The sequence below is a fragment of the Cherax quadricarinatus genome, chromosome 28 (assembly GCF_038502225.1).
Source record: "Cherax quadricarinatus isolate ZL_2023a chromosome 28, ASM3850222v1, whole genome shotgun sequence".
Lineage (NCBI taxonomy): Eukaryota > Metazoa > Arthropoda > Malacostraca > Decapoda > Parastacidae > Cherax > Cherax quadricarinatus.
In genome coordinates this window covers 22,804,094-22,829,112 of record NC_091319.1, presented here as the reverse complement: position 1 = coordinate 22,829,112, position 25,019 = coordinate 22,804,094, and the positions used below count along the sequence as shown (strand labels likewise).

Sequence of the window (25,019 nt, the reverse complement as noted above, 5' to 3'; positions counted from 1 at the left end):
CTGTAGAGTGAAGTAGTGAAGGCAGGATCCATACATAGCTTTAAGAAGAGGTATGATAAGGCTCTTGGAACCGGGGGAGAGTGGACCTAGTAGCGACCAACGAAGAGGCAAGCGTGCTGGAGTGGAGAGCATGGCAAAGGAACTGACGTGGGAAAGTAAGGAGGCGAGGATGAAGACGAGAGCGTCGGGAAGGGACAAGCATGGAAAGGAGAGGGTGTGGGGAAGGGGCAAGCTTGGGTGTGAGAAGCGGCGAATGTAAGGAAGGAGCGAACATGGTCAGGAGCAAGAGTGGGGAAGAGGCGAGCTAGGAATGGGTGGCGCGGGACAGAGTAGACGTGGGAAGGAGTAAGCGCGGGAAATAATGTTAATTACCATGACCAACACTGTTGAAATTTAAAGTTTATCAGAAACCAAACAATCAAAACTATCTAATTCACTGGTGGTCACCCCAGGGGCTGCACCACCAACTTCGAACTATAAGATGTGTTTGTCTAGTCTCCCTCCTCAGGGTGTCGTGCCGAATAGGTAAAACTAGTCAATTAGCAAGAACTCTTTTAAAATTAAGTCCTTTCTAAAATTTTCTCTTATACTTTTAAAGATATACATTTTTCATTTATGTTCATGTAAAAATTAATAATTTTGTACCAAAAGTACCTTAGAAAACTTACCTAACCTTATTATAACAAGCGCAATTTAATTTAGCCTAATCCAACTAGATATATTTTATATAAGTTTACAATAATTTAATAATAAACAAACACTAGCTAGCTTCAGAATGATTTTTGCGAAATTATTGCATACACAAATTTTCGCTTGCCTTATTCGGCAAGAAGAGCGTTGTTATTTAAGTCAAAAATAGCAAGTTTTACCTATTCAGCACCACACACACACACACACATACACACACACACACACACACACACACACACACACACACACACACACACACACACACACACACACACACACACACACACACACATTTTCTTGGACTGCAAGAAGGCGTTTGACACAGTTCCACACAAGAGATTGGTGCAAAAACTGGAGGACCAAGCAGGGATAACAGGGAAGGCACTACAATGGATCAGGGAATACTTGTCAGGAAGACAGCAGCGAGTCATGGTACGTGGCGAGGTGTCAGAGTGGGCACCTGTGACCAGCGGGGTCCCGCAGGGGTCAGTCCTAGGACCAGTGCTGTTTCTGGTATTTGTGAACGACATGACGGAAGGAATAGACTCTGAGGTGTCCCTGTTTGCAGATGACGTGAAGTTGATGAGAAGAATTCACTCGATCGAAGACCAGGCAGAACTACAAAGGGATCTGGACAGGCTGCAGACCTGGTCCAGCAATTGGCTCCTGGAGTTCAATCCCACCAAGTGCAAAGTCATGAAGATTGGGGAAGGGCAAAGAAGGCCGCAGACGGAGTACAGTCTAGGGGGTCAGAGACTACAAACCTCACTCAAGGAAAAAGATCTTGGGGTGAGTATAACACCAGGCACATCTCCTGAAGCGCACATCAACCAAATAACTGCTGCAGCATATGGGCGCCTAGCAAACCTCAGAACAGCATTCCGACATCTTAATAAGGAATCATTCAGGACCCTGTACACCGTGTACGTTAGGCCCATATTGGAGTATGCGGCACCAGTTTGGAACCCACACCTAGCCAAGCACGTGAAGAAACTAGAGAAAGTGCAAAGGTTTGCAACAAGACTAGTCCCAGAGCTAAGAGGTATGTCCTACGAGAAGAGGTTAAGGGAAATCAACCTGACGACACTGGAGGACAGGAGAGATAGGGGGGACATGATAACGACATACAAAATACTGAGAGGAATTGACAAGGTGGACAAAAACAGGATGTTCCAGAGATTGGACACAGTAACAAGGGGACACAGTTGGAAGCTGAAGACACAGATGAATCACAGGGATGTTAGGAAGTATTTCTTCAGCCACAGAGTAGTCAGTAAGTGGAATAGTTTGGGAAGCGATGTAGTGGAGGCAGGATCCATACATAGCTTTAAGCAGAGGTATGATAAAGCTCACGGCTCAGGGAGAGTGACCTAGTAGCGATCAGTGAAGAGGCGGGGCCAGGAGCTCGGACTCGACCCCCGCAACCTCAACTAGGTGAGTACAACTAGGTGAGCACACACACACACACACACACACACACACACACACACACACACACACACACACACACACTGTTACCATACATAGCTTTAAGACGAGGTATGATATAGCTCGTGGAGAAGGGAGAGAGAGGACCTAGTAGCGTTCAGTGAAGAGGCGGGGCCAGGAGCCGAGTCTCGACCCCTGCAACTACAATTAGGTGAATTAGGCGAGTACACACACACACACACACTCACACACACACACACAAACACACACACACACACACACACACACACACACACACACACACACACACACATATATATATATATATATATATATATATATATATATATATATATATATATATATTATCACACTGGCCGATTCCCACCAAGGCAGGGTGGCCCGAAAAAAAAACTTTCACCATCATTGACTCCATCACTGTCTTGCCATATATATATATATATATATATATATATATATATATATATATATATATATATATATATATATATATATATATATATATATATATATATATCTTTCAACACACCGGCCGTATCCCACCAAGGCAGGGTGGCCCAAAAGGAAAAACAAAAGTTTCTCCTTTTACATTTAGTAATATATACAGGAGAAGGGGTTACTAGCCCCTTGCTCCCGGCATTTTAGTCACCTCTTACAGCACGCATGGCTTACGAAGTAAGAATTCTGTTCCACTTCCCCATGGAGATAAGAGGAAATAAACAAGAACAAGAACTAGAAAGAAAATAGAAGAAAACCCAGAGAGGTGTGTATATATATGCTTGTACATGTATGTGTAGTGTGACCTAAGTGTAAATAGAAGTAGCAAGACGTACCTGAAATCTTGCAAGTGTATGAAACAAAAAAAAAGACACCAGCAATCCTACCATCGTGTAAAACAATTACAGGCTTCCGTTTTACACTCACTTGGCAGGACGGTAGTACCTCCCTGGGCGGTTGCTGTCTACCAACTATCAAGTATATATATATATATATATATATATATATATATATATATATATATATATATATATATATATATATATATATATATATATATATATATATATATGCAATAAGATCACAGTAAACAGGTGATTTTAAAATATGCAAAACAACCACTGTGAAAGAGTAGTGAAATTCCAAGCGCTTTCGTGACTACTCACATTGTCAAGGAACTATGAAAGTAATACATCAAAGGAAGGCAATTAAAGGGCTTAGATAAGGAACTATGAAAGTAATACATCAAAGGAAGGCAATTAAAGGGCTTAGATCACACCTCACAGTCAACTCCCACAACAATGAAACACCTGACGCGGGACAATACCGGACTCATAAGAAAAGAGGAACACTGCAGTAGATCCGCTGGTCCACCTAGACAGGTCTTCACGACAACCCACCAACAAATCATTCTACCCAAGAAATAAGGTTTATTATTTGTCCAATGTATTATCAAACTAACCAAATTTTATTAATTATAAATTAATCTAATTTATACAAACCTAAGGAAATATTCATATTATTTTCAAAACTGCTTTTTATGAAACAAGATTCAAATATATTTCTGTCAACCATGGACTTGCTTGATACAACTTTCTCAACTTTTTGAAAATCAATTGGATGGTTGAAGTCTCTCACATGAATAAATAGAGCATTGGAATCTTGTCCAGTTCTAATGCTATATTTATGTTGTTTTAATCTAAGTTCGAGAATTTTACCAGTTTGACCGTAATAAACTTTATCGCAAATTTTACAAGGAATCTTATACACACATCCGTCAGCATTTTGGGGGGAATTATTTATCAAAAGTTTTTTAACTGTATCAGATTTTTAAATACAACTTTAATATTAAAAGTCTTAAGAAGAGAAGGCATATCAACCAAGTTTTCATGGTAAGGGTGAACCAACATATTTTTAGTTGAATAAGGTTGGTTGTCCCTTTTTGGATTGTGAAAAATGTTTCTAGCAATTTTAAATGATTTATCAATTACATTTTTCGGGTATTTCAGATCATTGGCTATTTCACAAATTTTGGATATTTCTTCATCTATGAACTCTGGACTACAAATACGTAAAGCTCTCAAAAACATTGATGAGAAAACAGACAGTTTAACTTTATCTTGATGGGAAGAATAATAGTGTACATAGAATATGTATAGATTAAATAGCTTAGCCCATACTATAAACTTTACTGTTGAAGATTGAGACACTTATGCAATCTTATGGGAATCTTTATTCAGGAAACGTTTCGCCACATAGTGGCTTCATCAGTCCAATACAAAGTATAAAGGCTTGTAGATGAATGGTTCAGCGAACCGACATGTTGATAAATTAGACACATGTGCAACTCTTGGGTATCTTTATTGAGGAAACGTTTCGCCACACAGTGGCTTCATCAGTCCATACAGAGGAGAATCTTGAAGAACAGGAGAAGAATGAGGTAATCAGTCCCTCAACATTGAGTCGATGTGGTCAGTCCATCAATCTTGAATAGAATACGGCGTACGTGCGGAGAAGGAGCTTATAAACCGTTGGTAAGAGAGGTGCAGCAGTCATAGGTGGTGTCACATTTGTTCAATGTGGAAGTAGGTCGTGCCCAAGAATTAGGCAAGCGAAGAATTCCCAAGTATTAAGATCCCAAGAAGTTGCAGTGTCTGACAGGTTTGTAGATGAATGGTTCAGAGAACCGACATGTTGATAAATTAGACACATGTGCAACTCTTGGGTATCTTTATTGAGGAAACGTTTCGCCACACAGTGGCTTCATCAGTCCATACAAAGGAGAATCTTGAAGAACAGGAGGAGAATGAGGTAATCAGCCCCTCAACCTTGAGTCGATGTGGTCAGTCCATCAATCTTGAATAGAATACGGCATACGTGCGGAGAAGGAGCTTATAAACCGTTGGCAGGAGAGGTGCAGCAGTTTCCTCAATAAAGATACCCAAGAGTTGCATATGTGTCTAATTTATCAACATGTCGGTTCTCTGAACCATTCATCTACAAACCTGTCAGACACTGCAACTTCTTGGGATCTTAATACTTGGGAATTCTTCGCTTGCCTAATTCTTGGGCACGACCTACTTCCACATTGAACAAATGTGACACCACCTATGACTGCTGCACCTCTCCTGCCAACGGTTTATAAGCTCCTCCGCACGTATGCCGTATTCTATTCAAGATTGATGGACTGACCACATCGACTCAAGATTGAGGGACTGATTACCTCATTCTCCTCCTGTTCTTCAAGATTCTCCTTTGTATGGACTGATGAAGCCACTGTGTGGCGAAACGTTTCCTCAATAAAGATACCCAAGAGTTGCACATATGTCTAATTTATCAAAGTATAAAGGCGTAAGGAGAGGAGGAGTTTGAGGTAATCAGTCCCTCAGCCTGGAGTCGATGTGTTCAGTCCATCAATCTTGTAGAATGTACAGCATAGGGCCGTAGACGTGGCTTATATACTGTAGTGAGGTGAGGTGAAGCAGGCGGAGGCGGGGTCATAGTGGTACCATCCACTAGTCGAAGTAGGTCTTCGTCCAAAGGTTGGACAAGTGTAGAAGAATTCTTTGTAACAAGATCCCATGATGCTGCAGTGTCTGACAGTTGTGATGAATGGTTTGAAGAAAAATAAGTTGAGCTTGAGGAAAATAACTCATTGCCTTTTCTAGATGTTTTAATTATTAAGAGTAATAATGAATTCAAATTTAAAATTTACAGAAAACCTACAAATAACTGTTCCTATGTACACTATTATTCTTCACATCAAGATAAAGTTAAACTGTCTGTTTTCTCATCAATGTTTTTGAGAGCTTTACGTATTTGTAGTCCAGAGTTCATAGATGAAGAAATATCCAAAATTTATGAAATAGTCAATGATCTGAAATACCCGAGAAATGTAAATGATAAATCATTTAAAATTGCTAATACTTTTTACAACCCAAAAAGGGACAACCAACCTTATTCAACTAAAAATATGTTGGTTCTCTCTTACCATGAAAACTTGGTTGATATGCCATCTCTTCTTAAGACTTTTAATATTAAAGTTGTATTTAAAAATCTGATACAGTAAAAACACTTTTGATAAATAATTCCCCCCAAAATGCTGACGGATGTGTCTATAAGATTCCTTGTAAAATTTGCGATAAAGTTTATTACGGTCAAACTGGTAAAAATCTCGAACTTAGATTAAAACAACATAAATATAGCATTAGAACTGGACAAGATTCAAATGCTCTATTTATTCATGTGAGAGACTTCAACCATCCAATTGATTTTCAAAAAGTTGAGAAAGTTGTATCAAGCAAGTCCATGGTTGACAGAAATATAATTGAATCTTGTTTCATAAAAAAGCAGTTTTGAAAATAATATGAATATTTCCTTAGGTTTGTATAAATTAGATTAATTTACAATTAATAAAATTTGGTTAGAGTTTAATAATACATTGGACAAATAATAAACCTTATTTCTTGGGTAGAATGATTTGTTGGTGGGTTGTCGTGAGGACCTGTCTAGAAACATAAACACATATGCAGTTTAATGTGATCTTTTATTGACAACGTTTCGCCCACACAGTGGGCTTTTTCAAGTCACACACAGATCTACCTGGGGTGGAAGGTACGGGAGTATTTATAGTATTTATAAACTATAAATACTCCAGTACCTTCCACCCCAGGTAGATCTGTGTGTGACTTGAAAAAGCCCACTGTGTGGGCGAAACGTTGTCAATAAAGGATCACATTAAACTGCATATGTGTTTATGTTTCCAGTGTGTCGGTATTTTATACCATTTATTCTCAGGACCTGTCTAGGTGGACCAGCGGATCTACTGCAGTGTTCCTCTTTTCTTATGAGTCCGGTAGTCCCGCGTCAGGTGTTTCTTTGTTGTGGGAGTTGACTGTGAGGTGTGATCTAAGCCCTTTGATTGCCTTGCTTTGATGTATTACTTTCATAGTTCCTTGACAATGTGAGTAGTCACGAAAGCGCTTGGAATTTCACTACTCTTTCACAGTGGTTGTTTTGCATATATATATATATATATATATATATATATATATATATATATATATATATATATATATATATATATATATATATATATATATATATATATATATATATATGTCGTGCCGAATATGTAAAACTGGTCAATTAGCAAGAACTCATTTAAAATTAAGTCCTTTCTGAAATTTTCTCTTATACGTTTAAAGATATTTTTTTTTTCATTAATGTTAATGTAAAAAATTTTAATTTTGCACCAAAAGAATCTCAGAAAACTTACCTAACCTTATTAATGCAAGAGCAATTTATTTTAGCCTAACCCAACTAAATATATTTTAAATACGTTTACAATAATTTAGTACTAAACAAACACATTCAAATATATTTTTATAGTTAAATTCAGAACGATTTTGGCGAAATTATTGCATACACAAACTTTCCCTTCTCCTATATGGCAAGATGAGCGTTGCTATTTAAGCCAAGATCGCATATATATATATATATATATATATATATATATATATATATATATATATATATATATATATATATATATATATATATATATATATATATATATATATATATATATATATATATATATATATATATACTTGATAATGTGAGAAGTGACGAAAGCGCTTGGAATTTCAATATTCTATTGTTTTGCATATTCTGAAATCACCTGTTTACTGTGATCTTATTGCATATATATACTTATGTGTCTTTTCAACTCAGTCTAAAGATATCACATTGCCCGATAACTCACAATAATAATAATATTTATATTATTTTTCCTATCTATAACGTGCCTATCCATCTTGCCAGATTTCAGAATACAACCCACAGGATTGCAGCTTCAGCTTGTTCCTCCATAAAAGAACTGACTAGATCCAAACACAACCATGGATCCAGTAACGAGAAAGCTAGTGTGGATTCCATCTCGTGTAATGGGTGGGATAACATCCCAGAAATCAATAACTATACAGGTCAGAAATATAATAAATTATGCATATAGATTAAAACCTATTAAGTCACTAGGCCCTGGCGAGTTGTTTTCTAAGATTCTAAATGAATGTAAGAAGGAATTTAGCAAACCGTTAGATAGTCTTTCCAATAAATCACTATATATGGGTAGCATACTGGGTAAATGGTAAGTGCTAAATATGATACCCTTTTATAAAGTGGGATATATGTTCACAGCTTTAAGTTATACACTAGTCACCCTAACCACCTAAGCCGTGGGAAAGTTGATGGCGTCAATAATCGTGGATCTAATTCAAAAGTCATCTTGAGAGATATAATTTGATCAATGAATTTCAACATGATTTTTACCAAGAGGTGTTGCTCCCTTATGAATTTACTAGCCTTTTTCACCAAGGTATTTGTGGCAGTAGAACGAGATAAAGAATACGAGAAACTGAAGAAGAAATTATTTCCTGGTTTGAGGCTTAGTTGACTGATAGACCTCAGTGAATTTGAATTAGTGAGATATCAGAATGGGGACCCGTTGCAAGTGATGTTCTTCAGGGGTTAGTACTGACTCCTTTGTTGTTCACGATTTTCATAAACGATGTAGATGAGGGTATAAATAGGGACATAAGCAAATATGCCGAGGACACTAAAATACATCGTTAAATCGTTGCTGTCGCTCGAGATCTATGGAATGATATGGATAGGTTGATGTGGTCAGAGAAATGGTAGAAGCAGTCTAATGTGGACAAATGTAAGGTTCTAATTCTTGGAAAATCAAATAAATATGGCACTTATAAACCAAATAATATAGACCTTAATCAAATTAAATGTGAAAAAAACTTAGGTGTTGTTGTCAACAGAACATCTAAGACGAAAAAAATGCAATTATGTTTGCAATAAAGCTAATAAAATTCTTGGCTTCATATCAAGAAGTGTAAGTAATGGAAGTCCTCAGGTTATACTTCAACTTTATAAATCCTTGATATAACCTCATTTAAATTATGCTGCTCAGTTCTAGACTCAGTAATCCAGAATGGACATAAATGCATTGGAAAACATACAGAAGGGTGAAGTAGGTTCCCTATATCATATACCTTTATTTATAGGAAGATTAGGCTGGAGACACTGAATTTGTACTCTCTTGAGAGGTGTAAGTTTGAGGATATGATTGAAGTGTACTAAAGGGAAGCCGGAATATATATAAAGGGGATATCAGTAATATACTGAAAATATGTTGCATTATATTTCAGTAGGAAATAGCAATGAAGAGAGTCTAGCTGGGCAGAAATTGTTTCCTCTTCACTAATGTTGAATGCGAGTCATTTTAATTGTTTTAAGTTTGTATTTCAGCAACGAGTAATAAATATTAACAAGTAATAAATATTAGCATAAATAATAAATATTAACTTAACAAGTAATGAATATTAGCATAGATAATAAATATTAACTTAACAAGTAATAAATATTAGCATAAATAATAAATATTAACTTACAAGTAATAAATATTGTATTAAATTAAAAGAAACACTTGAAGTTAGTTATTAGAGTACCTTGCATGGTGGTGGTGTGGGAGTCACTGAGGTCTTGGTGCTGCTGACGGAGGGTAGCCACCTCCACGCTGGAGTTACTGAAGCCTTCCAGCACTCGATCCTGCACTCCAGATGACAACTCTGTAGGTGAAACTCTCATCGTGTGAACTCAGTTTAGGTTATTTGTTACACGTTTGTACCATGTTTACATGATAAGATAAAGATACTATCTAGAACATCTGTTCTAGCTGTGGGATGTTTCAAAGCCTCTTGTCTCTTTACTGATCCTTACACAGCTTCTCACGTATCTGTTTTTACTGATCCTAACAGACTTGTATATAAATACTTGATTCTTCTTAGCGTTGCATCATTCCCTCCGGCTTAAAGAGCTTATATGAATTATATTAGCTTAAGCTTTGTTCTCCAGCTAAAATCTACAGTAAACAAAGAACCTGTGTGATGAGCTCACCTGTGACAAGGTGGGTGTGGTTCTTGAAGAGCTGGGTCGTCTCATCCTTCAGTGTCTCCAGCAGATCTACAGGAGATACCAGCAGGGATGTAAATAGATCATTAACGATAGTTAGGTTTAAAACCAGTGCCGGATTTAGATGAAGAGAGGCCCTAGGCTATTCCACTTGTGAGGCCCCTCCCAGTCCCCCACCCTCACCACTACAAGAAGATGGAAGAGTGTTTTGAACAAAATTCAGTGAAGCCGAGGATGATGATGGGTCCTTAAAATTCCGCAATTCACAATTCCTCCTCTAAAGGACATAAGACGTTATTGTTAAATAACGTAGTGATTGAAAAAAGCATAAATGTTAAAATTAACACTGTGAAAAACTTTCACTATAATTGAACTTTGTAAACATTTTGTGGAATGAGCAGGAATTTTTTAGAAAAATGGAATTGTAAGTTTACTGTTATATTCTTTAAAATACATATATTCTTTTAGAATACATATTAAGAAAATAAACTACTATATCAAATACACTAAGACTAAAAAAGTTTTTCTAGCCTTCCTGATAGTAAAATCATCCAAAAGTTTAACAAAATTTGTTTAAAGTTTGTCACTTTCAATGCACAGAATGTTTAGTGTGAACAACCTCTCTGGAGATATTGTGGTCCTTAATTCATTTTTATTCTTTTGAGGCTTGAAAGAGACCTCTCTCCCTAGGAGTTAGTGACCATTAAGCTAAGAAATAGTCACAAGATTGCTTCCACATTAGGGAAGACCATCTGAATTTTTTCCTTTTGTATAATTTAATAAATGTGTGTATGAAACAGTGACTGCTCTTCTGTAGGTTTATGGTTTTGTCTCATGTACAAGTGAAAGTGCAAAGTTCATCAGTATGTTTCAGGTGAACATCTTCTAGGTACTGTATGTTTCCATCAACAGTTCAACACACTGTTGAATTTCTTGCTTAAATGTTGTCAGATTAGCAAGAAAGGAAAACATTTATGCAACATCACTTTACACGGTAGCTTTTCGTCTTAAATTGGCTTCAAGTGCATCTAGTACAGGAATAAAGGATTTTATCCTAAAGTTATCTCTTGAAGAGAGTTCATCTAAGACATCAGAACCAAGTTCACTTCCGTTATTTCCCTGCCGTTTCCTTACTCTTTGTCTCCTTGTGACAGTTCTGTAGTTAACATTTAGCAAGATGGCTTTTCCTTCTTTCTCAAGCTCATCAAAATCTCTAATTTTGCTTAAAAAATCTTGAAGTGAACTGTACAAAAGTGCACAAGTACTCAGTAACAATTCTGGTTTCTGAATGGCTTTTCTGACCTTATAAAAATGACCTAGCACATCTGTCCAAAAATACAGCATAAACACAAATTTCAGTTCTTCCATTTTCTGCTTCTCATTAACAAGAGTACAAATGAGTACAAAAGACAGTATTATTATAAAATGGAGTGCAAGGAACATTACTGAAGAGTTGTTTAGGGAATACTGTGAGTTATGACAGCATGTGTAAGAAAGGCCTTTGAGAGTATCAAAAATGTTACACACCTTGGCCGGAGGCCTCTTAGATTTTGAGGTGCTAGGTTTCAGCCTACCAAGCCTATAAGCAAAATCGACACTTTAAAACATATTTTCTACAAAATTATTTTTATGTATCTTTATTATTGAAAACGTTTTGCCTAGACAGTAGCAGGTGTAGTAGTAGTGACATGAAGATGTCCTGGGATTGTCAAGGTCTTTAATACAAGGCAAGGGCTTGATATTCCTAGTTTTAGTAATAGGAAAATTGAACCTAACGCTGTACTTAGCATTAGATGTTTAAAAAATGAACCAGACACTTATTTCCAAAAATCTTACTAAATACCTATAAATAAATAAACACAAATTCGGATGAACTGTGTAAGCATACTATTGTATCAAATTTTATAACCTACATGAACTGTATCACTGGACAACAAGAGAATTTTACCTCTCCACAGAAGCTGTGTTCATTTATTATTACATATCTTCAAGCTTCTTCCTAGAAGCTCATCCCCAATATTTCTTTATTAAATCATTTGCATAAATGCAGCTGCTCAAAAGTAAATTTCTCACTTAACTGTTAGTAAGAAGATATCACAAATTATCGGCTGGTATCTGCTCTTGTTGCCACCTCCTTAGATAAGAACTCGAGCGTAACCATGTTAAGTTAGACATGATAATTGACAACTGGGTGTCTACGTTACAAACTGAATTATTATGCCATCCTAGTGGCGCTAAAGTTAATTTATACCACTGAGCTTGACTCCTTGATCATTACTGACTGTGTCATTAATGAAGGTTCTTGACTCACATAATGACTCATAACATCATACTCATTGTATAAGTCAGGAATAGTTACTGAAAAATAAGAAAAACAATAATGTACAATTGTTATTAACTCCATCTAACAATGAATTACTGCGTTACGAAAAATTTGATAAATTAGCCAAAGAAAGTATCTTAAAGGAAGAAGTTGATTGTAACATTAATCTTACTGTGTCAAACGTTAGAAACAATATATTGAGAGAAGTTAGTAATAAATTTAAATGTCATAGGAGCACAGAACTTAAATGATTCGCACTTACTGTCCTGGCCCGGGTCTTTTCCAGATGGTAACCCGGCACTGTTCCCCCGGGTGGGGGGAACACAGAAGCTTGTGTATGTCTGTCACTGACTCACTATGATAACATGAACGTAGATAAGTACATTTATGGAGCAACTTACAATGTAAATAGAATGACCGATGTAGTAGCTAAGCATAGGCTTGGTTACAAGTACTTCTATCAGTTTTGCACATAAACAGATGTTGATCAAACTAAATGTAAAGCGTGTACTAAGCCCCTTGGCCACTTGTTTCAACACCGTGTCCTTGAATGTCCACTTACCGAGCAATATACGGATGGTATAATAACCTATGTGTTATATCACAGTATACTATTAGTGAAAGTAAGGTACCAGATATTTTAAGCGCATATCCTTAATTTGCTTGTAACAGACGAAATATATGTACTACTGTTAACCCTTTAGGAGTCCAGTTCCTAGGTGTTTAATGTATCCACATATTCTTGCACTGCCATCCACGGGATGGATATTGGGTGCAGAATCAAGTAGCCGCTATGGAGGCAAAATCTATATCCTCGTGACAATGTGGCATTCTAAAGTAACGAATAGAATGATCGGTAAAGGAAAAAGGATTAATGATAGTTGTGTATCTATATATTGAAAAAAATAAATATTATTGATAGCAAGAGGAATAGTTGGCGCAGACTCAAGACGCCAGAGGAGAATAAATAGGCAAAATTTATGTTTAGAACAGAATATCCTGTGTCAAGGATAACCAGGTTTACTTTGTGAATGTGACTGAGAGGAGTCAGGAACAAGACAGTAGAGAGAGAATATGAGTTTTTAATTTTTTTTTTTTTTTTTTTTTTTTTGGTCAGTGTTGGGTGGTGGAAGAGTACGTGAGGAAGTGTAGCAGCAGCAAGACTGTACCTTGTAGTTCGATGTTGAAGGAGACGCTGAGACTCTCAACTTGACGTCTCAGGTCAGCCACGTCCAGGTTGCTGTTGTTGAATCCCTCCAGCAGCGCCTGCAGCAGCATGCTTTTCGACGACTCTGTTTGAAAGGTTTAATTTTTAACATTTCAATTTACAGGCTAAGATCTGTTATTCACTTGAGCTTAATCCAAAGTCAAACCCAATCTAAGGCATATAACATCCCACCCTTACCAAGACGCAACCCATAACACAGTCTAATACCAAGATGCTAAGTGATGACGGATAGTATATCTGTTATTCAAATTACGTTGCTGTGTGATACATCATACACTGAGTTCTATACTTCTCAAGGTATAATCTACTGTAGATGAATACCGGCAGCAGGCGTATACCATACGTCCATACATCTCGCCCAGTCTGGGAATCAAACTGGGGCTCTTTCGTTTGTAAGCCGAACATCTCCTTTGAGCTACATGTTTATGCAACCATTTCTCATAATAATAATACTGATTTCCCTTCCTTCACTCCTTCCTTCCTTCTTTCACGGGGAATACTTTGACGGTGAAGGGAATGGTGACATAAGGAATCACGGAGGATCTTTATCTCTCTCTTTCCTCGGATCAAAATCCAAAGCAAGTGGCACACTTGTACCTTTCGATAAGCAACGAATTTAGGAATACGGATTATGTAATTATTATTATTGTTATTATTAATTATTATTATTCATTGAGCGTTAAATTCGTATGGGTCATTTTAATTCCACCGCCCTCCTTCTGGACGTTCAACTTTTTTTTTTTTTTTGGGGGGGGGGGGGGGCGGGGCTTAGAAGGAACATGGAATATGCTATGTGGACTGTCTCGTACGGTTTAGCGCATCCTCTTTCCCAGGAAATATGAGTGATACCCTTCCCTCATAGTTCTACTGGTATACTGGTTCTGAGAGTTACGTGGGCCTACGGGCCGCTAGGAAGAACAGTCTGGTTGACCAGACAGTCATGGAAGCCTGGCGTCAAGCCGGGCTGCCACGGTAGAAGAATCCTTGAACCCGGTCACAGGTATACTACAGGTATACCCGTGGTTCACCCTCCATCCTTGCCTTGCCCGGTAGCTGTAAGATTGAAGCCACTGGCGACCTGCGTCTTGGTGTGACCAAGTTCCTTGGACAGCGCCTTGAAGCCCTCTGATATCAGCTGCAGCAGCTTCCTCTGGTACTCCCGCTGCTGAGCAGCCTCCTGCTCCCTCTGCTCGCCCTCTGCAATATATTAATGCATATTAGCTATTTCGGAAAAGGTTCCGAGGTTCATTTATATCATACCTCTGCACGTCTGGCAACGCTGCTAGGTCTGGCAACACTGCTAGGTCTGGCAATACTGTTAGGGACTAAACAATACCGCAACTGGAACAACACACAAATAGCCCTCACATAGGAGAGATAAACTTATGACGACGTTTCGGTCCAACTTGGACCATTAACTAGTCAGGCTAGTCAATTCTCCAAGTCGGACCCAAACGTCGTTATAAGCTTCTTTCTTCTATGTGAGGTCTGGTACTGACAGGGAATGAGTGATGTTAAATGTGTTTTCAATATGTAGGTCGTTTTATATTGTTGGAAAACGACCCATGTCTTACAAAATAATATTAATGGATTTTGGGGCATAATGGGGAGTTGCAAACGTTTGTTTAGATAACATAACATGCTAGTCTTTTGACTCTATATTGAGATTTAACCTATTTGTGTTTCTAGATATGTCAAAAAATATTATTTCATATTTGAGATAAAGAAATGGATCAGCGTTCGGACATCAATTAAAAGACATCAACTCCTCTCAGTACCTGCCTTCATCAATAACAAGACATCAACTCCTCTCAGTACCTGCCTTCATCAATAACAAGACATCAACACCTCTCAGCACCTGCCTTCATCAATAACAAGACATCAACTCCTCTCAGTACCTGCCTTCATTAATAACAAGACATCAACACCTCTCAGTACCTGCCTTCATCAATAACAAAACATCAACACCTCTCAGTACCTGCCTTCATCAATAACAAGACATCAACACCTCTCAGCACCTGCCTTCATCAATAACAAAACATCAACACCTCTCAGTACCTGCCTTCATCAATAACAAAACATCAACACCTCTCAGTACCTGCCTTCATCAATAACAAGACATCAACACCTCTCAGCACCTGCCTTCATCAATAACAAAACATCAACACCTCTCAGTACCTGCCTTTATCAATAACAAAACATCAACACCTCTCAGTACCTGTCTTCATCAATAACAAAACATCAACACCTCTCAGCACCTGCCTTCATCAATAACAAAACATCAACACCTCTCAGTACCTGTCTTCATCAATAACAAAACATCAACACCTCTCAGTACCTGCCTTCATCAATAACAAAGCATCAACACCTCTCAGTACCTGCCTTCATCAATAACAAAACATCAACACCTCTCAGTACCTGTCTTCATCAATAACAAGGCATTACTCAATGGGAGATCAGAAAATACTTAGAAATCATCAAGAACAAAGAGAATGTAGCAAATAAAATAAAATAAAATCAAGTTTATTCTCTATAAGGGTCACAATGTGGAGTTTACAGGATTTGGATATTGTGTGGTTTACATGTTATAAAATACTAATTACAGAGGGGGCCACTAGGACACCTAGCATGGCTAGGCATTTCGGGCAGACTTAGATTAATTCTTAACATTAAATCCTTACAGATTATGGTATTAAGGCTAAGTGACTACATTATAAGAATAAGAATGAGAATGAGAACAAGCCGAGTATGATTAACCCTCGCTGGTATACAGCAAAAAAAAAGTAATAATACTGGCGACAGGAACATGAAGAGACATGGAAGGATTTATCACTTATACAGTACATATCGAAGGAAGAAAGAATTATTAAAATAAAACATAATTGACATAATAATTGAGGAAGAAATAAATATACTTTTTTTTTCTATAGAGTAACAGGGATTAACTAAGACACAAATTTTGACCAGGGCAGCATTAGATGATCATTAAAAATGAAACCAAAAATTTAAAACTAACAGGAAATGGAAGAGGCTAACAAATATATATATCTTCTTTCAACAACAAACCAGCCGTAACCCACCAAAGCAAGGTGACCCAGAAAGAAAAACGAAAGTTTCTCTTTTCAAATTTAGTTATATATGCATTAGAAGTGGTTAATAGCAGTGTTGGGCAAAGTTCCGCTAATTAGCGGAACTAACTTTTTGTTTAGCTCCGCTAACTTCGGAAACCGTTAGCGGACCGATTAGCTTCTGCTAAATAAAGGTCTGCTACTTTGAGTCCGCTAAAAAATTTCTTATGTTGTAAGCGGAAAGCAGTACCTTTTCAATGGCACACGTGTTCCTGTCTGTTGTGGGCGTTTCTCCAACAGTCAGTCAGGCACGCTATTGACTGACTACATGTAAATGTGACTTGTCAATGCAGCAGTAGCAGTATCTGAGCAGCACTGTTATAGTCTTACAGTGCCAACGATCAGTGGGGTGCTTTGACTTGTCTTATGAACAGGGGAGACATAAATCTGTTCCACCTGAAGATGTTGAGGAGTCTGCAGCTGCTGTGGTTGAAGCAGATGCCGCTCAGGCTGAGAGCTAGGAGTCGCAGAACCCGTGGCCCCACCTGGATGACTATTTTGTCCTCTAGTCAAAGGATAGGAAAAACGCCAATATGTTGTACTTCCTGTGCGTCATGTGCCAGCCCAAGGAGACCATCATCAAGAGACAGGCAGCGAGCCTGTGCATGCCATCAAGTTTGAGGAGAGAATCAAGGCTGGATCTTCCCATGGAAAACAAGGGCAATCTTCTTGTGGCAGTGCCACTAGCAGGAGCAGCTCATGAAGGGCAACCAGCATCACATCAAAGCGATGGAGAAGGCCCAGCCAGAGTAGTCATCATCACATCCATCATCCGATCTTGACATGATACCCATGCTATGCATTTTGTACAGTAAATAAAGTGCATATTGGATTTAAAGTGACGTTATGATTTCATTTGTTCATTTAACTATTTGTGTGCACCAGTATGACTATCGCTAGTGCAGCGATAAGTTGGCCTCAAGGTTGCAACTTTAAGCATGATTTTCAACTACTTGTTTGTAAGTTTACTGTGTTCAAAATCTAAATTAAGTTAAATGCAAACATGAATAGAAACAGAATAAAATGAACGAATACAATGAGTAACTGGAACTAATGAAGAAAACAGTCAAATAAGCTAACTCAGTGTGTTGGGGTGTTATGGGGCTTCAGTACAGAGACAAGTGTGCTAATTTTGCACTAGCAGCACTTGATCGTCATATGACCTTGGCATTCTATATCTTATTAGGAAGTTCTCCAGGTCTGTACTAAAAGTCTTAAAAGTAAAAGTAAAAGACCAAGAAACTAAATCAAATCTGAATTCATTTGAAAAAGTTAGTGCTTAAAGTTTAGCATTAGCTTCCGTTAATTTTTTCGGCTGTTTAGCGGTTTAGCATTAGCGGATTAGCGTTTAGCGAAGCTAACTTTTCAGTTAGCTGTGCCCACCACTGGTTACTAGCCCCTTGCTCCCGGCATGTTACTTGCCTCTTATGACAGGCATGGCTTGCAGAGGAAGAATTCTGTTCTACTTCCCCATGGAGATAAGAGAAAACAAACAAGAACAAGAACTAGTAAGAAAATAGAAGGAAACCCAGAGTGGTGTGTATGTATATATATATATATATATATATATATATATATATATATATATATATATATATATATATATATATATCTGTGTGTGTGTGTGTGTGTGTGTGTGTGTGTGTGTGTGTGTGTGTGTGTGTGTGTGTGTGTGTGTGTGTGTGTCTGTGTGTATGTGTGTGTGTATGTGTGTGTATGTGTGTGTGCATGTGTGTGTATGTGTATGTGTGTGTGTGTGCATACTCACCTAATTGTGGTTACAGGGGTCGAGACTCAGTATTTAAGGGTTTATTGGGTCGTTCTTGGTAGCGCGGAGTAAAGATAAGATCTTCGGGTACACAGGCAGTGGGGTACACAGGCAGTGTGTTAAGTGCCCATGGCCCGGGAGAGCCATGCCACGAGGGAGAGAGGAGTAAGGCCTGTTGTATGAGTGAAGGCTGCTGAGTGAGAGAGGTAGAGACAGGGGTGGGCAGGCTGGCATGCCCACCGAGAGGCCTGGCCTCTGGTGGAAACTATGGGAATTAGGCATATAGGCTCACTGGCTACATTTCACTCGGCCACCTACCACATGGTCGACCCCAAGCATGATTGGCAGTAAAAAAAAAACTCAGTCTCTCTCTCACAGGAACAGGGCACAGAACACAAAATAAAAAACATACATATACATACACAGACATGGAAAAAAAACTTCCTACAGGGAGGGAAGAAAAAAACAGGCGGGATGTGCTAAACATCATGGTCATAGGCAGTGAGCATTGAGGGGCATCACTGCACACCTTCCTGCATCTGGACAGATACTGTAACACAGGAGACATCGCTGCAGCCAAGCTGTAACGTAACAGGGTACAGTCTCTTCCGGAATGGTGAAGCAGTCATCGTAGTAGTCACTGCAGGGTTTCACTCAACCTGGGGCACAACCTGCTGGTTCCCTCGAGTGAGGCGTCGTCACCACTCGGCAACTGGGCAGGACTTCTTCTGGCAAGCGACTCAGGAGGGCATTTCTCTACTGGTACTGTCGCTGGGCTGTCACTGCCAGTGAGCGTGCAGTGAGTGGTGGCAGAGACGACTCGGCAAAACATCTGGGAGTAGTAACAGCATACACCATACTGCAGTGAGTGAGCTAGCAGTCAAAGTGACATCATCTTTGTGCAGGCTGCTCACTGAAGCTATGACATGAGGCTGAGACAGCGCCTGCCGACAGGGCTAACTGCAGTTTGACGAGTGCCATACTCTGGGCAGTTGGAATTATAGTAGAGGTTAGGCTAAGCGTCCCAAGACTTGTTTCTCTACATATAACTGCACTCTAAAGGTCAGGAGGTGAAGTGAAACAAATCTCGATGGGAATCATAGCAGGTACGATTCTGCAGGGCATCACGAGCGGCCAACATAAATAGCTTTCTGTACAAGAGGCTCAGATGCTCAGGGCTGACTAATATCAGCTGTCAAACATGCGGGTCACACTGGGTGACAAGTAACACGAGGTGCTACACAGTGGTCGGGGTGCAGACCTGTGGTCGACACACAGCTGGGCTCAAGGCCACACAGGACACATGGGAAACTGCACACACCTGCACTGCACATGCGGTACTACATGGCTTACTAGCAAATGATCATTTTCTGTGCAAAAATCGACACTAAGCTATACACGAACATGTGAGAACACTGACTGAGAGGAATTAATTAACACATGACATATATCTTCTCTCAATCTTCTCGACAATACTGAAATAATTACCAGAACACTCCATGTGACATCATGTGATGTCGGGCATGATGTTGCGAGGTGACGTCAGCAGCATGGTGACATCAGCAGACATCTCGAGGTGACGACATGAAGTCGGGCAGCATCGTCGGTGGCGTGAAGTCGGGCAGCATTGTGGGTGACGTCATAAGGTGACATCAGTGTGATGTGGCAGCAGACCACAGCATGTGGCCTGGGATGTCTGGCTTGGTAACCCACATGGCTTGTAGATCCACGTGGCATCGTCGACACTCCACATGGATTGCTCCATGTGTCTTGCTGATCTCCGTGGCTTGGTTAACGGATTATTGGTCATTCTTGGTAGCGGGGAGTAATGATAAGGCTTCGGAGGTTTCTTACTATATTTGCAATGTCATGGGGTACACAGGCAGTGTGTTAAGTGCCCATGGCCCGGGAGGGCCTTGCCTGCGAGGGAGAGAGGATTGGGCCTTGTTGACTGAGTGAAGGCCACTGAGAGAGTGAGGCTAGGCTATTCCACTTTCTGATGACTCTATGACTGAAGAAATACTTCCTAACATCCCTCTGACTCGTCTGAGTCTTCAGCTTCCAATTGTGACCCCTTGTTTCTGTGTCCCCTCTCTGGAACAACCTGTCTCTGTCCACCTTATCTATTCCATGCAGTATTTTGTATGTCGTTATTATGTCTCCCCTGACCCTCCTGTCCTCCAGTGTCGTCAGTCCGATTTCCCTCAACCTTTCTTTGTAGGACATACCCCTGAGCTCCGGAACTAGCCTTGTTGCAAACCTTTGCACTTTCTCTAATTTCTTGACGTGCTTGACCAGGTGTGGGTTCCAAACTGGTGCTGCATACTCCAGTATGGGCCTGATGTACACAGTGTACAATGTCTTGAACGATTCCTTACTAAGGTATCGGAATGCTATTCTCAGGTTTTGCAGGCGCCCATATGCTGCAGCAGTTATCTGGTTGATGTGTGCCTCCGGAGACGTATTCGGTGTTATGGTCACCCAAAGATCTTTCTCCTTGAGCGAGGTTTGCTGACCACCTAGCCTATACTTTGTCTGCGGCCTTCTTTGCCCTTCCCCGATCTTCATGACCTTGCATTTGGCAAGGTTGAATTCAGGAAGCCAGTTGCTGGACCACGTGTCCAGCCTGTCCAGGTCTCTTTGAAGTCCTGCCTGATCCTTATCTGATTTAATTCTCCTCATTAACTTCACATCATCTGCGAACAGGGACACCTCTGAGTCTATCCCTTCCATCATGTCTTTCACATTGTGTATGTGTGTGTGTGTGTATGTGTCCCCTTGATGCTGGTGAAGGGCTTTTCGACTACTAAATTTCAGTTTCCCACCTCTTCCTTGGAGCAAACCTGATTACTTCCCATTCCCCAGATTCTGTTAGGTGCTTCCCCACGAACATAATGATTATAGTAGTATAGGAAAATGGGAACCAGTTTGTCCTAAAAAAAACAAAAAATCCGAAAAAATAGGGAAGTTACTGTGACAGTGTCTGTGTTCAGTAAAAAATATGATAGGAGGGAACATCGAGGCATAATGTTCACATATTAGGTCATAAACAGAGATGAAATATTGGATGCGAATACTTGAACCAGCATTAACAGGGAAAAGTAGCTAAAGTTGTAAACTGAGTAAAAAACTGTGGCGAAACGATGCAAGAATGTTTTTCTTCTCAGAGTGGAGGAAGAACACAGTGCGTCGCAGGACCAGGCAATGAGTGCTACAACCACGGGAATTTTTACGAACTTATATGGTACATTAAACACTGAAGAAGAGACAACCAGGAACATAGTTCCTCCCCTGTAGTACAAGTAGGTAACACAAAGCATAAAAGCCTCTCACTCCATCACTCTTCGTCTTGTCTTGTTTGACTGACTGTGTTGTACAATTTAACTGTGTGTCATGCACTACATTCTTTCATAGTTCGTCATGACCTTTTTACCCCCTTTAGTGTGTTTGTGCTCCCCTACCCCAGCTGACACATGAAACATTCAGTGTGCACCATCTGGTGAAACTTTTTAATTGATACACGTCTTTTGCGCTGGTTTTATGCATGTGTTTTAAAGTCTTTTATTGTTCTTTTCTTTTACCTCGAGTGGCTCTTCTCGGACCTTTATTTTTACCCTTTTTTCCTATGTATCTTTTAGCAATTTTGCTTTACTCATGTTTAGTTAATATTTGTATGTGTGTGAATGATTTGTCATATTGTGTTTCGTATGTGTTGTATGCATGTGTGTGTGTATGTTGTATGTTGACTGGATGATCCCAGTTCAAGTTCTTGGTAAAGTTCACATCTTGCTTGACTCTCACTGGCTTCTTCATTAACCAATACATCAACACCACTGCCTTCCTTTATGTGTCGCCATATATTTATACCTCATTACCATTATGTATCACCATATTACTACCTCACTATCTTTCTTTATGTATCAGAATACATTAATACCTCACAACCTTCCTTTATGTATCAGAATACATTAATACCTCACAGCCTTCCATTATGTATTACAATACATTAATACCTCACTACCTTCCTTTATGTATCACAATACATTAATACCTCACAACCTTCCATTATGTATCACAATACATTAATACCTCACAACCTTCCATTATGTATCACAATACATTAATACCTCACAACCTTCCATTATGTATCACAATACATTAATACCTCACAACCTTCCTTTATGTATCACAATACATTAATACCTCACAACCTTCCTTTATGTATCACAATACATTAATACCTCACAACCTTCCTTTATGTATCACAATACATTAATACCTCACAACCTTCCTTTATGTATCACAATACATTAATACCTCACAACCTTCCATTATGTATCACAATACATTAATACCTCACAGCCTTCCATTATGTATTACAATACATTAATACCTCACAACCTTCCATTATGTATCACAATACATTAATACCTCACAACCTTCCATTATGTATCACAATACATTAATACCTCACAACCTTCCATTATGTATCACAATACATTAATACCTCACAGCCTTCCATTATGTATTACAATACATTAATACCTCACAACCTTCCTTTATGTATCACAATACATTAATACCTCACAACCTTCCTTTATGTATCACAATACATTAATACCTCACAACCTTCCATTATGTATCACAATACATTAATACCTCACTACCTTCCTTTATGTATCACAATACATTAATACCTCACTACCTTCCATTATGTATCACAATACATTAATACCTCACTACCTTCCTTTATGTATCACAATACATTAATACCTCACAACCTTCCATTATGTATCACAATACATTAATACCTCACTACCTTCCTTTATGTATCACAATACATTAATACCTCACTACCTTCCTTTATGTATCACAATACATTAATACCTCACTACCTTCCATTATGTATCACAATACATTAATACCTCACAACCTTCCATTATGTATCACAATACTTTAATACCTCACTACCTTCCTTTATGCATCACAATACATTAATACATCACAAGCTTCAACCTTTATTAAACTTTAATATGTAATACCTTCAAAATGTTATTGTCAGCTATTAGAAAAAAACTCGGCAACATAACTTACTTTTGTTGTCTTTGCAGTTGGCACCAGTGTCAGATTCAGCCAGCTGCGCCACCAGCTGGTTAAGTTGCGTGATGGCCAGCTGGTTAGAGAGCGCCGTCATGCGTAGGTAATCATCCATATCAACATTGGCACCGTCATCAGGCACCGAGGTACTCTCTGGCACAGTGCCGTCGAATTGCTCAGGTGGTGCCACCATGGGCAGAAGGAGGCTGTTGAGTAGCAGCTGGTACTGAAGGAGAGGATTCCCCAATAGGTGGTGCGAGAGCAGCAAGTTCGGCGCGTTTGCCATCTTGCTGGTGCTCTGAGTGACGTGCTCAGAGCCCTACAAAAGTTGATATTCCCTGATGGGAAATACGAATGTTTGTGAGTGTGGGATGAGGTCTGCTAAAAAAACTACCTGGCTGATGATGCAGGCACTACAAGAGGCTGTACTGGACGTATTTGGTAGACTTGTGAGAGTCTGCAGGCAATTATGTTTCGATCTTAAGGTTTGTTTTTACTTTTCTCTTACTGCCTAGAATTACTCAAGCTGAGATGTAAAGTCGGGTCCATAACTGGTGTTTACGTTATGATGAATGTTTATCTAAAGATACAAATATAAGTGCAACATTTCTGTTCGATGTAGTGTACGTAATTCCCAGCTGAGTTTGTTGTCTTCTACCTTGTTCTGAGAGTGGTGCTGGAATATGTTAGTGTACAAAAATTTGGATGATAGTGTTGTATTAGGCTAGTGAGCACACTGAAGAGTGCCAGTGTATGTGTGTGTATAGAGTGGTGACCCAGGCCAGAGTGCCAGAGGGCCGCACTTGCTACCGTGTATATCATCAATAACACACAGTGCACGGGAACCAGAGGCGTCAACACTCAACCTTTCAACACCACTTCCATGTCTCCTCTATCCTCTCTTCCCTCCTCTCCCTTCCTCCCTCCTTTCTCTCTCTCTCTCTCTCTCTCTCTCTCTCTCTCTCTCTCTCTCTGCAATGTATAATTTCTCTTGCCACCTTTCTGGGATGATGGAGATATCTTCATAAAAATTTCATTTTTGGTGTGTGTATGGGAGAGGGTCACAGACTATCCTGAGAGATAGTAGTTCGGAAGTGATAGTAACTCCAGTTCTGTTGGAAGGAAACCCCTGAAGCTGCCCTAATTCATGAACCTTACTGGAAAACTTGACGATATCCTTATTGATTTACTGAAGTCTCAAAGCCAGACTGACGCTACTGAAGTCTGCCAACTCAGGCTGATACTACTGAAGTCTCCCAGCTCAGACTGACACTACTGAAGTCTGCCAGCTCAGACTGACACTACTGAAGTCTGCCAGCTCAGACTGACACTACTGAAGTCTGCCAACTCAAG

The 25,019-nt window shown here is 39.2% G+C and overlaps 1 protein-coding gene across 3 annotated transcripts in view; it reads right to left on the bottom strand.

Annotated features, from left to right (window-relative positions):
* Positions 1–24,448, bottom strand: part of LOC128693348 (uncharacterized) — a 61,894-nt gene extending 37,446 nt beyond the window's left edge. For 2 of the 3 annotated variants that reach the window (XM_053783036.2, XM_053783039.2), the window contains exons 1-5: positions 23,664–24,087; positions 14,715–14,870; positions 13,615–13,737; positions 10,108–10,173; positions 9,660–9,779 (exon numbers count right to left, since the gene is read on the bottom strand). In XM_053783036.2, the coding sequence (XP_053639011.1) occupies positions 9,660–9,779; positions 10,108–10,173; positions 13,615–13,737; positions 14,715–14,870; positions 23,664–23,952 (754 nt within the window). In that variant the 5' untranslated portion in view covers positions 23,953–24,087. Of the gene's footprint in view, positions 1–9,659; positions 9,780–10,107; positions 10,174–13,614; positions 13,738–14,714; positions 14,871–23,663 lie in introns of all 3 variants that reach the window. The other variant, XM_053783037.2, reaches the window with a different exon arrangement.
* Positions 24,449–25,019: the final 571 nt, after the last annotated feature.